Source organism: Tupaia chinensis, unplaced genomic scaffold (assembly GCF_000334495.1).
Source record: "Tupaia chinensis unplaced genomic scaffold, TupChi_1.0 Scaffold000074_1, whole genome shotgun sequence".
Classification (NCBI taxonomy): Eukaryota; Metazoa; Chordata; class Mammalia; order Scandentia; family Tupaiidae; genus Tupaia; species Tupaia belangeri.
The window spans coordinates 2,717,315-2,733,991 of NW_006159534.1; the positions used below are offsets into that span (position 1 = coordinate 2,717,315).

The window sequence follows — 16,677 nt, forward strand, 5'->3', positions numbered from 1 at the left end:
GGTCCAGGACTCAAACTGCAGTTGACTACATGGGAGTCCAGTGACATAGCCATTACACCAACTGCTGGTCCCGGGTCTGGATATTTGAATGTCTCTCTAGGTTTGGAAAGTTTTCTTCCAGGAGTTCATGGAATAGATTATCAATGCCCTGATTAGTTTTATCACCTTCTGGGATACCAATTATCCTGGTGTCTGGGTGTCTAATAGTATCTAGTATTACTTGTATATTATTCTCATTTTGGGGGATTATTGTCTTGGTCTTTTTGGTGAATTTTTCTAGGTCAGAGGTTCTATCTTCTACATCTGAGATTCTATCTTCTGTATGATCTAATCTGCTTTTAATACTTTCAAGGCAGGTTTTGATATTCTGTATTACAGCCTTCATCTCTAACAGTTCCATTTAATTCTTTTTTATGGTGTGTATTTCCTCTTTTAGATCGTGGAAGAACTTCCTCACCTACTGGAATTTGTCTCTTCTGCATCTTCTGGAGTTCTTTGTCTCGTCTCTTGCATCTCTTTTAGCTTTGTCACTATAAATACCCTAAAATCTCTAACTGACATTTCCAGGAGTTCCGTTGTACTGTCTGTGGATAATGAAAGGCTGTTCTTTCCCTTTGGGGAGAGATATTTTCTTGATTTCCCTTATTTCTTGTGCCTTTGCAGTGGTGGTTTCTGGTCATCTATATATATATATATCTCAAGATCCGCAATAAAATGTTAGAAGATAGGGCTGCCCCTGTAGACTAGTGGTTAGGAGAGCTAGATCTCACATGACCAACCATGGTTCAAGTTGCAGCCTTGGTAGCTTGAAGAACATGCCAGGTGTTTGTACATGTGTGTGTGTGTGCATGTCCCAAATCTTAACAGGATGAGGAAGTGGAGAAGGAGGGATTGCAGAGTGACCATGACCCATTGGCGGGGGGAGGTATTTTTTTCCTCTTTCTGTGTCTGACAAGTGCATGTACCTTCTGGCTAAAATTTAAAAAAAAATTTTTTTAAACAAATCCACAAAGAATGTTAGGAGGTGAATCCAGCAGTGTGTTTGAAGAATAACTTATCATAACTAAGATACTTTAGTAATGCAAAGACAGTTCAGTATTAGGAAATCTTAAAAATTAGGTTTTACCATGTCACTAGAGTGAAAAAAAAGATTCATGTGATCAATTCAGTAGATGCCAAGGAGACATTATTTTTGGCACTTCAAAAGTATGTTCTGTTGTTTTGGGGTGGAATGGTTTGTAACTCTTGATTAGAATATGTTGAGTTCTTTACTGTTGCTTATTTTCTACTTGTTATATCAGTTGTTGAGAAATGTTAAAATATCCAACTATAGTTGTGGGATGTGTCTGTTTCTCCTTTCAGTTCTATCCAGTTTTGCTTCACATATTTTACTGCTCTTTTGTTGTTATGTACACATTTTTTCCTGGGTGGAAACAATATTGTCTTCCCCAAATATTTGGTAGAAGTTAGTGTACAGGAAATATAGAAATGAGTAAAACACAGTCCTTGCCCTCATTCAGTTTGGCAAATATTAATTAAGCCCCTGGTATATGCATTGTGGCGATAGGCCCCAAAATGAGGTCTTTCCCTGCAAGACATTACAGTTTAATGGGAAAGACAAATATGTATACCATTTATTATACTATAAAGTGAATTTTTAAAAAAATGCTAGATAGAATACAGGAAAAAATATATGTATATATAGAGTAAAAGACAATATAAGCACAAACAAAATGTTTTACGAGGAGAAAATCATGGGAAGGAGAGCGTAACCTCTTTCTAAACTTACATGTGTTGTTTTATCCTTTGTTAACAATACTATTAAAATTTTGTTGATCTTAAAATATTAACTTGGAAAGTTTGTATGATGATTTCATCACTTTTCTCAGCCTTTTCCTCTTTACTCTTACCAACCAACCACCTTGTCTGCTGTAACCTTGACAAAAGTGACCCTATCACTAGTCATTTTCTTCAGCCACCTTCTCCCTACATAACTGTTTAATCCACACCCTTTCTCACCCCACTGCCAGATGCCAAGTACCCTTCCTTCTGTGCTCTGAGCTGTCCTCCTGTCTCAGGATCGTGTTCTAGCATTCATCCTTTGTCCTTAACCTCCTCCCTGGCTCCTTTCTTCTAGCCTGTGCATGTTTAAAAGCCTCCTATTCTAAAAAGATTTCCCTTACCTCATGAAGCCTGGTCTAGTCTCTTTTCCTTCCCTCACTCCTGCATCTCGAAACAATGTCCTCACTGTCTCTGTTCCTAGAGCCACAGTAACTTTTTATGATTAAAACATTGACAAACTTGGAAATGTATATCTATCTAGGATTAGAAGGGGAAAGTGGGACCAGCAGGTAGCATGGTGTTTAAGGCGCTGGATACTCCCACATGGCCCACCGTGGTTCGAGTCCCGGACCTGGTGGCTTGCTTTCTCACTTTCCCTCCCTCTTGCTCTCTCTCTGTGTCTCTCGCTGGTCGGGTTAAAATAAATGAATGAATAAATAAAATTAAATAAAGAATTATTCTTTAAAAAAAAAGGGGGGGGGAAAGGTACAGCTCTTTAGCATTTGAGCGAGAGCTCATCCTCTCACCTCTTTGGACCTTTGGTGTAAATAAACTTAAGAAAGAGGAACTCAGCCAAGTTTAGTAAATGCAGTAAAATTTCTTTCATAGACAGTGGACCTCTGTTTTTCATTGTATCCTTACCAATTTCTGCAGAGTTTCTATTCTTTTGATGATTCCAGAATAGTTTCCATCATTGTCAATATGACTCCCGAATCTTATTGCAAGCTAATTTTTATTTCCAGTTGCTTCCTTGATCGTTCACAGGTACCCCAAAGTCAACATATCTAAACTGTGAAACCCTTCTTGTTCTTTCTCAGCTCATGGTACGCTCCCACTCAGTTGTCCAGTGGGAAATTAGAGGTCATCCTTGACTCTATCCTTTATCTCACCTTCAGGATTTACCAGGTACTACCTATTTTAGCTCCTGTGTATTCCTTATATTTCGAATTCTCTCTCTGTGCCTTACACTTGTGCTCCTGGTCCTCACCATTTCTCACTGGGCTACCACAGCAGCTTTCTTCCTGGTACGCCACTTCCAGTCTTTACCTCTCAAACGCATCTCCCCTACTGCTTCTAGAACCGTACTGCCCCATAATAAGGCTACATGTAGCATTCAAGAATTTGAAATGTGCCCTAAGTGTAAAATACCAACTGGATTTTGAAGACTTGGTATAAAAAAAAAAAGCACTAAATGATCTCAGTAATTTCATTTTGAGTGTGTATATATTGAAATGATAAAATGTTTAATATAGTGGGCTAAATAAAAATGCAAAAACTATTTTAGGTTTCTTTTCACCTTTTTAAATATGGCTACTAGAAAATTTAATATTGTATATTAAATTATATAAATCTTCCTCTAGCTTTTCATGCGGTTGACTGCTTATTACTCAAGTCCTTATTACTCTCTGCCTAAATGCTGTCAAGGAATTCTGCCAGCCTCAGTCATATCACTCTGTTCTATTTTCTCCATGATACTTTTTCACTGTGTAAAATCATCTTGTTCATTTCTATATCTGATAAGCATCTACCCCCCACTAAGTAGCAAACTTAACTGAGGCAGGAAACTTGGCCATTAGTGAGTAAGATTTACTGCTACACACCTGATATTTAGAATAGTATCTAGAACATTTGCTCATTTGTTGAATAAAGGAATGTTTTCTGTTCTGCTCAGAATGGTTATCTCTGCCCCATAATTCTGTTTAACTCAAGAACTTTCAAGACTCAGCTCAAGTAGCATCTCCTTCAGGAAGTTTTTTCTGACTGTCTCCTCTCCTGAAAGCCTGACATATTGATTTCTTCTCTCTGCACAGATCTTCAACTGATTTGTCTGTTTTCTCTCTCCCCCTTGGACTTAGTGCTTGACAGTTTTTTAGTATATCCCCATCCCCCCATTCAAAGACAACTGGCATGTGTTTGTTGAATATACAAGTGAGCAAATTTTTCTTTGGAGTCGATCTCAAGTATGTTATCTATTAATATATAATAAATAATGCAGCTTCTAGTTACACTCAGTGCACAAGTGATTAATTTTTATTATAAAAACAACATCGTTGGGCCAGCAGGTGACGTGGTGGTAAGGCACTGAACTCCCACATAACCATCCACAGTTCAAGTCCTGGACCTGATGGCTTTCTCTCTCTCTCTCTTACTCTAGTGAGTACACATGCACTATCACAATCTTAAACAAACAAACAAACAATATAGCAATGTTAAAGACTTGTTAAAATCACTTGTAAAATATTGCCACTATAATAACTATTTTCCTTAGTCCTCTTTCTTCCTTTTTCTTTAATTTTTAATTATTTTTGTAAAACATAAATGTGTGTGTATCTGTGTGTGTGTGTATCACTGTGAAAATAAAATTCAAGTAATAAAGTTAAAATGAGACCTCAGGGCAAGCAGGTGGTGTGGAAGTTGAGGCGTTAGACTCCCACATGGCTGACTCTGCGGTTTGAGTCCTGGGGCAGGAGGCTTGAAAATCACACTGGGCTAATGTGCAAACATGCCCGAGAGCAGAACCTAGGAGAGGGGATTGCAGCATGGTCATCCCCCCTAGAGGGAGTTCTCCCTTTCTCTCTGTCTCTCTGGTCGGTACATGCGCTCTATAGCAGAAAATTGGAAATAACGTAGTGAGTCCCTATAATCTTACTTCCTTCATCTAATGTAACTTTATCTGTCTTTTGTACACAAAATTTTATATACAATATGAAACTATAGTTTTTAAATTCTGTTTTTCTGCATTATCTTAGTAATGTTTTTAATGTTACTTCATATTTTTATAGAACTATTTTTCCATTTCAGAAGACTTAATAAAAGCAGCATTATGTAGTACAGAAAATTTCTTGGATGAAGATTCCTATTTCTGATTCCTCCATTTAGTCTTGGGCCTAATAATTTACATTTTTGTCTCAATTATTTTAAGAGTATAATTTTTTTTATAATCACAAAGAGAGAGTCTGGATTCAAATCTCTATTCTCTAATCTCATATTCAATGACCTATTTCTTGAATATCTCTCTGCACTCCAGTTTTCTTAACTGCAAAATGGGAATAATGTGTGTTTTGTCTGCCATAGGATTGGAGAGGACATCAACTGAGAGTAACACAGATGATCCAGTGAAATGCACTGAAGATCAAAAGAGTGTTCCATTCATGTTTCAGAGAATTGTATTAACATCATAATTCAATTGTTTAATTTTTTCTTTTCTTTTTTTACAAATTTTACAAAATTTTTTATGAAGGTTACAGGAATAGATCCAAGATTTGCTAGGAGCTAAACTCAATTATAATTCAGCTTATTTCTGTAGGTTTGGGCTTCGAAACCTATGTATGGTCTACTTATTTGTTTTCATTTTGTGTTTCTTGAGTTTTTAAATTTCAGATTAAAAGCTAGTAAACTTTTGCCAGAAGGGGAAAGTGTTAGATGTAAAGGAGACCATTCAGTTTTTTCTTTACATGCCACTACTTTTCCATTCTTAAAATATTCCTTCTGAAACATTGTTCAGGATATTTACATACATAATTTTTCAGCTTTTTCTCTTGAGCATTTTTCCTAACATAATATTTTATCATTCCCGTAATGACGAGGGTACAAAACTCCAAGAAATGTATTTGTTCTTGATTCAGTAGATAATTGTTAGCATAAATATGTCCAATAACAATTAAGCTGCTGATGTGGCAGGTGTGTAATAGTTCGAAGCTTAGAGTAGAATAGCAATGACTTGATTTTCTGTGATTCTGAACATCCCTAAAGTGGGCTCCCAGGGTCAGCCAAGAGAGAATAAGATGTAATTGCTTCCCTAAAGTGATGTCTTTTCAGTACATTCCCTGAGTACCAATCAAGGCAGGTAATTTCAGGGACAGGCATTCTTCATTTGGGAGATGGGAAAGATCAAATAAGGGTGGCAATTAAAACGAAACCAAAACATAGTATTCGTAAACCAGGTATTTTCTCATTATTGTTTAGAGAAGTTCATGAGATAAGAGATTATTTACTCTGAAATATTCTCTAAGAATTTTTGTTTATTTAGTGGCTGGACAGTGGTACATTGGTAAAACTTGATGTTGTACAAGACTGACAGAGGCCGGTTTCATAACCTCAGTTTCATAACCTCTCTGAATATGCCAGGCATGCCCATATCCATGCTTTCCTAGAGCTGAGGGTGGATCCTGGTGTCAGGACCCTGTTGAGACAGACCATTTCTCTCTCTCTCTCTCTCTCTTTTGTTTTTAGAGAGATTTTTGCTGTAGGTTGTGTGCACTCGCTGCAGAGACAGAGAAACAGAAGGCAAGAAATCACACACACACCCCCCACAAAGGGATGGCCATGCCACAATCCCTTCTCCTCTCGGGGTTTTGGGCACACACGCGTATGCACCCTCCATGAGTTTTAAGCCACTGGGTCTGGGACTCAAACTGTGGTCAACTGCATGGGAGTCCAATGAGGTAACCATTACACCCATTTCTCTTACTCATAGAAGATATAAATAAAAATTTGTAAAACTTTTTTTAAAATTGCTTCCTTAAAAGTCAGTAAATCCTGGGGCCAAGCAGTTAGTGTAATGGCTATGTTGCTAAACTCCCATATAGTCGACCACGGTTCGAGTCCCGGCCCCGGTAGCTTAAACTCACACCAGATGCGTGTGCCTGCATTCCCAAGATCCTGAGAGGAGAATGGAGGAGAAGGGATTGCAGCATGGCCATCCCTCCTGGGGGATGATTTCTCGCTTTCTGTCTCTCTTTCTCTCTCTGTCTTTCTGGCGAGCGCATGCACCCTATAGCAAAAACCTCTCAAAAAAAAAAAAGTCAGTAAAAGTCCTTGAGCCAGCAAGTGGTGTAGTGGGTGAGGTCCTGGACTCCCATATGGCTGACCTCGGTTTGAGGCTCAGACCTAGCAGCTTGCTTTCTCACTTTCCTTTTCTCTCTCTCTGTCTCTCTCTGATGACTATACCAAGTTAAAAAATAATACTAATAATAAATAAGGAATTTTTATAAAAAGGCAGTCCTTATGTATTTTTTTTTGAACTGTCATAGAAATAGAGTTTAGAAAAAAAGGAGACATTTGACCCATTATACTTTTTAGGGATTATAATCTAAGGACAAAATTTACACTTACCAATCTAAGACAAGTATCAGGAAATTAGCATATTGCTTTTAGTTTCATTATTAATTCCTCTTTTACCCAACTTAATTTTACCCCAATCTCCTTTTATATAATTCACATTTGATTAGTTCTTGATAATTTGTGAAGAAGAAAATCAGCTTTCAGTAAAAGCTTGATATGACCTGCATTCACTTGAGAAACTCCTATTTAATGTATTTCACTGTATTCTCATGTACTCTTTTTTTTTTTTTTTTTTTTTTTTTTGGGGGGGTTTTTTTGGGCGCGTGCGCTCGCCAGACAGACAGAGACAGAGAGACAGAAAGCAAGAAATCACCCCCCAGAGGGGATGGTCTCACCGCAATCCCTTCTCCTCCATTCTCCTCTAGGGATCTTGGGCACGCACGCACACGCGCCCGGCGTGAGTTTAAGCCACCGGGTCTGGGACATGAACCGCGGTCGACTACGTGGGAGTCCAGCAACATAGCCATTACGCTAACTGCTGGTTCCCCTCATGTACTCATTTTTACCAGCAAACAAAGTGAGAGCTTGTTGTTGAGAAAATTAAATGAGATGGTATATGTGAAGTATCTAGCACACACTAAACACTCAATTTTTTAAAAAGCTGCTAATAAAATTTACAGTTGTTGGTATCTCTGTGTTGATCTTATTTTGAAAATGTGAGAGTGAATTTTGTTATGCTGCTTAGTTTGCTTTATTCTTTGCAAGCCCTAATAGATGTATTATAGCATCTTTTTAAAACAACCATGTGTTAGTGAATGATATTAAACTCAACTGTGCATCTGTGTATAGAATGAAATACACATGTAGGAATACATCCAACTGTACCCAGATAATAGTTTGTTAAGGATCTTAACTTGCTAATTCATATGACACAGTGCTATATTCAACTCATTTTTTTTTTGTTTTGTAAAATTTTAACTTTACCCTTTTTTTATAAAGTTCATCTGTTTATTTTCTTTATGAGCAAGAGAGACAGCACGTCCAATAGGGTTTTGATGCAGTGATCCACCCCCAGCTTCAGCCAGCCCTGGATCATGGGCATATGCCTACCTGGCATACTCTAGAAGGTCTCTGGATGTCAAACCAGAACCTTCCCATGTGGGTCAGCCTCACAGAGTGTCATGCCATACCACTATCCAGCCCTTATTAATGTTTATGTTTTAGTTTGGGGGGGGCTTTTGTTTGTTCTTTTAGATAGGATCTTGCTATGTTGCCTTTCTCCTGCTGTAGCCTCTCAAATAACTGAAACTATGTGCCCAGCTTTTAGGGTGTCCAGTAATGAAATATACGCCTCCCATGTGGCTTTAACCTAATAGTGGCTGACCTTCAACTCAATTTGTTTTTGAACAAAAACTTTTGTGGAAATAGTTTAAACGTGAAAATGTATTTCTGTCCAGGCTGTACTGTTCGTTAGAATCACTTGTGGGCCATTTTTTAAATCCCAGTTTCATTCCCTACCACTCTGCAAGAGGAGAAGCTACACAGGGACATCTGGTGGTACATGTCTCACAGTCCAGCTCTGGGGCGAGAGTGGGCAGAAGGGCACCATCTTGTCCTACTGGCTGGAAAGTATTTCCGCTGTAACCAACTTCAGGCTACTAAGATAATAGCTGAATGTGGAGTTGGGAAAAGGTGTACAGTAGCACATCATATTGTATTCCCATCATACGGATACAGTACATATATACTGTCTCAAGGAATAGTTACTAGCAAAATTCAGTGACACAATTAGGAATTGGTAAATGTTGAGTATTTATTACCTTTGTTTTTAATATAGCCTAATTGTTAGTTTATGAAACAATTCATAATAGTGATTGTTTAAAACGACCATCTTCCAAGGTTTCTGACAGTTTTTCAATTGGTTCTCCTGAGTTGATATGAACTGACAGCACTGCAACTCTGTGGTATTTGGGTTTTTTGTTAACCAGTTTAGTAATCTGATGTGATTAACCTGCCAATTAGTTATTTTTCTCAAATACAGATCTGATCCTAAGGCCCAAGTAGGCATACCACAGTCAGATCTAAAATGTCTTTCCAGCCTTTTTTTAGATCATACCCAGTCTTTCATCTTCCGCATGTCTCACTAGCTGTAGATTTCTCACAGTTTCTCAGACACACCTTACGCTTTCCCACTCATCCTCCTCATTATCAGCCCTGAGTGATCTTATCTCAGCTGCCTAACTTTTGCTATATTATTTATGTATCCTTTTAGAAATCATTCAAATGCTACTTGTTCTTTTTCTACTTTTGGAAACATTCCCATTCTCTTAGATACTCTTGTCATACTTTGTTTATACTTCAAGGGTACAAATTTGAACCCAAATTTATCATTTATAACACATGTCTGTTTCATTCACTAGATTATAAATTTCTGAAGGATGCCTTTGTATTATACTGTACTTCACACATTTACAATCCTAAAGTGATGAACAAACACCTGTTTATTTTAATAGAAAGATTATGAATGATGCATATATTCTTAGCTTTCTACATATTTAACTAGAATTTAAATGTTTTTTTAAATTGTTTATTATCATTCTTCTCAATTTGATCAAAGAGAGACAGAGAGAGGGAGGGAGAGTGAGAAAGAAAGCTGCCAGATTCAGGACTTAAACCATGGTCAACCATGTGGGAATCCAGCACCTTAACCACCACGCCACCTGCCAGCCCATAGAATTTAAATGTTTTTAAAATGAGATGTTATTTTTTTCCTGATGTTTCTTTTTTTCGGGTTTTTTTTGTTTTTTGTTTGTTTTTTTTTTTTTTGAGAGGTTTTCGCTATAGGGCGTGTGCGCTCGCCAGACAGACAGAGAGAGACATAGAGACAGAAAGCAAGAAATCCCCCCCAGGGGGGGATGGTCATGCCACAATCCCTTCTCCTCCATTCTCTTCTCGGGATCTTGGGCACACATGCACATGCGCCCGGCATGAGTTTTAAGCCACCGGGTCCTGGACGCGAACCACGGTTGACTACGTGGGAGTCCAGTGACATAGCCATTACACGAACTGCTGGTTCCCTTTCCTGATGATTCTTAACTGTATCAACTGTTAAATGCCTGTATCGTTCGCCTTCAGAGCACATAAAACATGGTAACTCAGGAACTTACCAAAGCGGAATTTCATCACAGGATATGTGAAGCACTTGAACACAAAAAGATTAAATTATTCTGATTTAGTGTGCTTTATACTGTTCTCAGCATAAAAACAAAAGTTACTTTCTAGTGTGCCTAGCACAGAGTCACATTAGACCTTTGTATCAGTAAACATCTTCTAAAAGAAACAAAATTGTCCTGCTTTGCCTTATGACAGAGAAATTTTGCTTTCGTATATGTCCTTAAGGGTAAATTCTGAATATCTCTGTTGCTTTCTGGCATTCTATGTGGACTTAGAGTTATTTGATTGTCTTCACAGTAAGTATTGATAAGATCTAAGTGTGTGAAGGAAATTTTCTAAAGTAAAACAAACCAAGAATTTCTTGAAGCAAATGCTGTACTTTCTTTGTTAAGTCTTTTAAGAATTTTTTTTTAATCTTTTACCCTAAGCTGCCACCTGATGGAAGAAATTAAAATGACATCTTTTGCAACATCCAAAACCTCTGTTGCAATTATTTAGATGTTTATGTATTTAACAGAAAGCCTTTGAAATTCCAAGTGTACATTTGTACAAATATTATGTTCAAGAAATGTTGGATGACAACTTTGGGCCTCAGGGAAATCAAAATTACTAATCTTTGTTAGACAACGATCCTACTAAAGAGATTTGTTTACTTATTGCTTTCACGGAGCTCTATAAAGAATCTACGAAGAATTTTACTTAAATCTAATAATGTTCTCTTTCTTTTACCCTTTTCTTTCTTCAGAACGAAATCACTCAGACACCGTTGTGTTCTTTTACCTGTGGATCGTCTTTTGTATCATCAGTTCCTGCTATACACTCATCTGGGATCTGAAGATGGACTGGGGTCTCTTTGATAAGAATGCTGGAGAAAACACTTTCCTTCGGGAAGAAATTGTATACCCCCAAAAAGTATGTTCAAGGATGCTTACATTTATTTAAAAACAAACAAACAAGCAGACTTTACCACTAGCTAAATCCTGTCCAATACAGACCTGATACTTTTTCATTCAGCAAAAGAAAACAAAAAGGATTTTTACTGGATGCTAGGCACTAAATAAATAAAAACAGAGCAAAATTCTGGTTCTTAAGGAGGCTATAAACTATATTCTAAACTAGCAAGTAGATCGCATTATGATGTGACAAAGACTAGAATAGGATAAGAAAGAAATAACTCTCTATGGTTTGTGATTTGTTTTTGAACATGGAATTCATTTCCATTGAAACAGGTTCTCTCCCCTTTGCTTTGTAGGTGCTCGCCAGAGAAAGACAGAGAGGGAAAGTGAGAAGTCACCCCCCCCAGGGGAAATGGCCACACTAGAATCCCTTCTACTCCATTCTTCTCTCGAGATTGTGGGCATGCACACACACCCAGCGTGATTTTCAAGCCACCAAGTCTGAGGTTCAATCCATGTTTAGCCATGTGGTAGTCCAGTGCTTTAACACTACGCCACCTGTTGATCCCCTTTTGTTCTTTTTTTTTTTTTTTTTTTTTTTGAGAGGTTTTCGCTATAAGCCACGTGTGCTCTCCAGACAGACAGAGAGAGACATAGAGACAGAAAGCGAGAAATCACCCTCCCAGGGAGGATGGTCATGCCACAGTCCCTTCTCCTCCATTCTCCTCTTGGGATCTTGGGTACGCACACACACGTACCCGGTGTGAGTTTTAAGCCACTGGGTCCGGGACGCGAACCGCGGTCGACTACGTGGGAGTCCAGCAACATAGCCATTACACTGACTGCTGGTTCCCCCCCTTTTGTTCTGTTTTAAAAGACAGTTTAAGTATTACTTTCTCAAAGGAGCCTTTAAAAATATTTCCTAACATATTTAGCCATTTGTCCTAATCCTTCTTAACCCTATATAAACTTTGGTCTTAACAATTATCACATATTTTATAATTACATGTTTAGGTGCTCATACTGCCCAGCACAGTTCCTGGTATATATTAGACTTAATGTTTATGAAATGAATGAATGAATGAATGATGGACTAAATAAGCAATACTATAAAAGCACCAAGGAAAGAGAGTGACTCTACTTGGGTGTATCACAAAGACTTCATTCATTAATTTCAACCAGTATTTGTTATAATCAAAATGTCAATAGCTCATGCCAGGTACATGTGCGTGCATGTCCAAACACCCCGAGAGGAGAATGGAGGAGAAGAGATTGTGGTGTCGTTATCCCCCTACCCCTGGGGGATGGCTTTTCGCTTTTGTCTTTCTTTCTCTTTCTCTCTGTCTCTCCAGCAAGTGCATGTGCCCGATAGCAAAATTGCCTCTTAAAAAGAAGAAATCACAATTGGGTGCATATGCATGCATACCCAAGATCCCAAGAAGAGACAGAGAAGGAATTGTAGCGTGGTCATTCCCCTGAGGGGTGATTTCTCGCTTTCTGTGTCTCTGTTTCAGTCTCTGTCTCTCTTGCAAGTGCACATATCCAATAGCAAAAATCTCTCTAAAAAAAAATAAAAAATATATTACCAAAGTATTGGGTCCTTGGGATAGTCATGACGTTTTATTTACATTGAAAAAAAGACGACCTAATATTTCTGTGAAGGATAAATACCATCATTAGACCTCCAAAGACATTAAACAAAGAACCAGCGATCCTAATGCGGGGATTCTAATCCCAGCTCTAACTAGTTATGTAAATGTAGGCAGCCAGACTACAGTGGATTCCCTTCCATTAGGCAAGAGTGTTACACTAGGTCATCTCTTGCTCTTTTCCCAGTTTCAAAATTCTGTGATGGAGAAAGAAGTATAGATTGAGTTGCTGATATTTTATACCATATCAAAATGTAATCAGTACCTCAAAATTGTATTTTGAAAGTGTGCAAATGTATAATACTCTATTAATAACTAGGAAAGGCTGTGTGAAGATGGAAGATAAATGATAGGAGAGTGAATAAAAACACAATAGGTGGGGTAACTTCAGGTGAGCAAATGAAGGGGTAAAGGGACATTCATTGAAAGTGACCTTTTGTTTTTAACCTACTCTCACGATAATCCCAAAGTAAACACTTAGAATATATGATCAATTTTTATAAATCTAATGTAAAAAGAAAATCAGTAATCAGGGTAAATCATGAGCTCAGTAAAGACCCTTGTGCTCACCAAATGTCTGTGTACCATTGTGGCTTATATTATTCTTGCCTTACTAAGTGCCATAATATACTTGTTTGTTATTAGAGTGCTTAGATGAACTGTTTGTACCTTTATTTTCATTCAAGTAGAGAGAGACAGAGAGAGGGAAAGTGAGAAAGCAAGCCACCAGGACTGGGACTTGAACTGTGGTCAGCCATGTGGGAGTATCCAGCGCCCCTTAATCACCATACCACCTTTTATTTCCCCTTCCAAATAGTTCAAACTTTTCAGTTTCCATAATAAAATTAGTAAATAGAATCTTTCAGTCAGTTTCTTTTTTGGATTTTTTTTAAATTGCCATAGGGTGTATGTGCTCACCAGGAAGAGAAAGATAGATCTCCACTGCCAGCCCTGCCGCCCCCCGCATTTCCCCAAATGGGGCATGGTCACACCGCACTCCTTTTTCTTGCATTTCTCCATTTGGTCAGGATTCGTGCATCACACACATGCACTTCTTGCGTTTTGCAAGCTGCTGGGGTTGGGATTCCAACTGCAGTCAGCCACTTGGGATCCAGCTCCTTATGCACAGGCTTAACTCACTGTACTATAGGGCTAGCCCCCAGTAAGTTTCTTTATTACGTATTTTTGTGGCTCTAGAAAGTAAAGTTTATGCTTTCCTGCATTATAATTTGCAACTTTATAGGGAAAGTGTCTTCCTGGATAACCACAGTTCTCTCAATTTAAAAATGGCAGATATTGAAATAAAATTCATTTGACTTAAAAAGTGAAGAAATGTAAAGTCCATTGGCGTGTCCTTAAAAATTAAGAGCACAGCCTAGCTGCAGTGCTACACTGCTAAGACGCTGTGCTCCGCCTGCTGAGGCAACACATGGGGAAGACCCTGGCCAACCAGAAGGCAGGCGCAGTGCTGTAGTCCCAGGTTGGAGCCGAGACAGAGGGAGCCCAACAATGAGACCCTGTCTATAAAAGAGAAAAGAAGTCAAGACCGTAACTATATGAACCTTAGAATCATGTATTTGGGATTTACAGTGCATATTATCGAATATCACACCCCAAGTTTGAAACCATTTTTATTATCTCTGTATTCAAACTTAACTTTCCTTGATCTTTACTTAAGTGTATTCCTTCCAAAAGGGTGTCACATGTTTGGTGATGTAAGCTCCCTTGTCAGTTGGCTGTAGCTTAACTGATACCTTAAGACTGACTTTCAAAAGCTCATGAAACCACAGTTCTTCACTGAGGCCTAGCAATGAGTACCCTGAATGTGGGTTTATCCAAAAGTTCATTATTACTATATTGAGAGGATGGAGGATAGGACAAAGCAATATGAATGTGTTAAAGTCCTCTTAATAATCTTCATAGAGTCTATCATAATCAGCCATCATTGGATAATGTATAAAATTGACTAATCAAGATAAATGATATGCATACTTTATTTTTAAGTATGGAGGGTAAAAAGAATTATGTAGTGCTGGACCAGCAGTTAGCGTAATGGCTATGTCGCTGGACTCCCACGTAGTCGACCGCAGTTCATGTTCCAGACCCGGTGGCTTAAAACTCAAGCCGGGCGTGTGTGCGTGCGTGCCCAAGATCCCGGGAGGAGAATGGAGGAGAAGGGATTGTGGCCATCCCCCCTGGGGGGTAATTTCTCGCTTTCTATCGCTCTGTCTCTCTCTGTCTGTCTGGCAAGTGCACGCGCCCTATAGCGAAAACCTCTCAAAAAAAAAAAAAAAAGATTATGTAGTTACAAATTTTAAAATGTTTGTCTCTAGGAATGGAAAGAGACAGTGGCCAGGGGGTCTGCTTATTTTTGTTTAACAAAATGTCTTCTAACAGTGACTAGTATTTACTCTAAGTACTTTTTTTAATAAAGTAAATCTTACGGTTTAATATATAGCAGCTCTATATAATAAGTCCCCAAAAGATTTCATGGCCTTTAAATATGTTTATTTACAGAGCTCATTTCCTAGAGATTAATAATGAGCAAATCCATGAATTACATTTCTGGTCTTTTGGCAGTTGTGTACTTAAGATTTTGTGTATCTAAAACTGGACTTCTAAATCCTTGGTACTAGTACCTGGAAGTATTAGCTGAATGTTGTCTTCCCTGAGCACTGTCTCCCCCTTGTTAATACAGAACATCTTTAAAAAATTAATCATATTTGTGCAAATTCAAGCTTGATTTTATTTATTGACATCAGAAAGGAAGAGAAAACTTCCTTCAATGCAGGGTAAGGTAATTTTAGAATAAAAGTGCAAATAGCACAATCAGTAATCCTGCTAATCTTTTCTAATATTAGCTATTTTGTTGTTAGTGTAACATGTACCTTTTGGAGCAGAATTCTAATTGATTAGAAATCTCACCTGTCTTGTATTTCTGGGGCCTAGGAGAGAGTCTCATATACATTATGGGAATTACTGGGTTGTCAGGAAAGTCATGGTGCATTTTCGCGTGGAAAAACATAGAAAAATATGTCAGGACTTTCCCACACCTAATAAACGTATTTGTTAATGGCTAAAAAAAATCAGCAATATTTATTTTTAATATTGTACCATTTAAGAAAAAACTAAATCAGTGGAAATCTTCCTACAATGCAATATGCATTTGTCTGCAAAATGAAACGAAACTCTCTTTCCTCTCAAACCTGTCAGGGTTAAGTTGTGTCGTCAGTGGGTGTGCTTATTTCTGACAAATGTGATGGGAAACACAATCTGTTTCTCTTCCTCAGGCCTACTACTACTGTGCCATCATCGAGGATGTGATACTGCGCTTTGCTTGGACTATCCAAATCTCAATTACCTCTACGAGTTTGGTGCCTCATTCTGGGGACATCATTGCTACTGTCTTTGCCCCACTTGAGGTTTTCCGGTAAGAAACTACTGAACTGTTTACCAAAGATTCTTTTTACCTAAAAGACACCTAGTGTCTTCAGGTTAGAATTTATTATAACTTATGCTTGAAAAGCTTAAATTTTTCAGTTTTTTTCTCAAGCGTTTCATCAGCCTCAGAGTTGGAAAATCCTACTCAAGGGACTTAGAGGTTAATTTTTAACAAAGGTAAAATAACTATTGAGGGTGACTTACAAATTTTTGTAGCAATGGGCTTTGCTGGATGGGTGATAAGTGGAAATTAGGAGGTAAAAAGGCTTAACGCAAAAATTTAAATCCTAATCTTTTACTGAAATCAATAGAGTTCCTGGATAAAATGTTTTTTAGGGCCAGTTAGTAGCCTGGGAGATTAAGGTGACTGGATCTCATGTGGACAGCTGAGC

General features: G+C 38.1%; 1 protein-coding gene across 1 annotated transcript in view; it reads left to right on the forward strand.

Moving 5' to 3' along the window:
* The window catches only part of XPR1 (xenotropic and polytropic retrovirus receptor 1), a gene marked incomplete in the record, with an annotated part of 233,170 nt that overhangs the window by 207,772 nt on the left and 8,721 nt on the right, over positions 1-16,677 (forward strand). Inside the window, 2 exon segments of the mRNA XM_014583954.2 lie at positions 11,045-11,211; positions 16,135-16,274. Of these exon segments, the coding sequence (XP_014439440.1) occupies positions 11,045-11,211; positions 16,135-16,274 (307 nt within the window).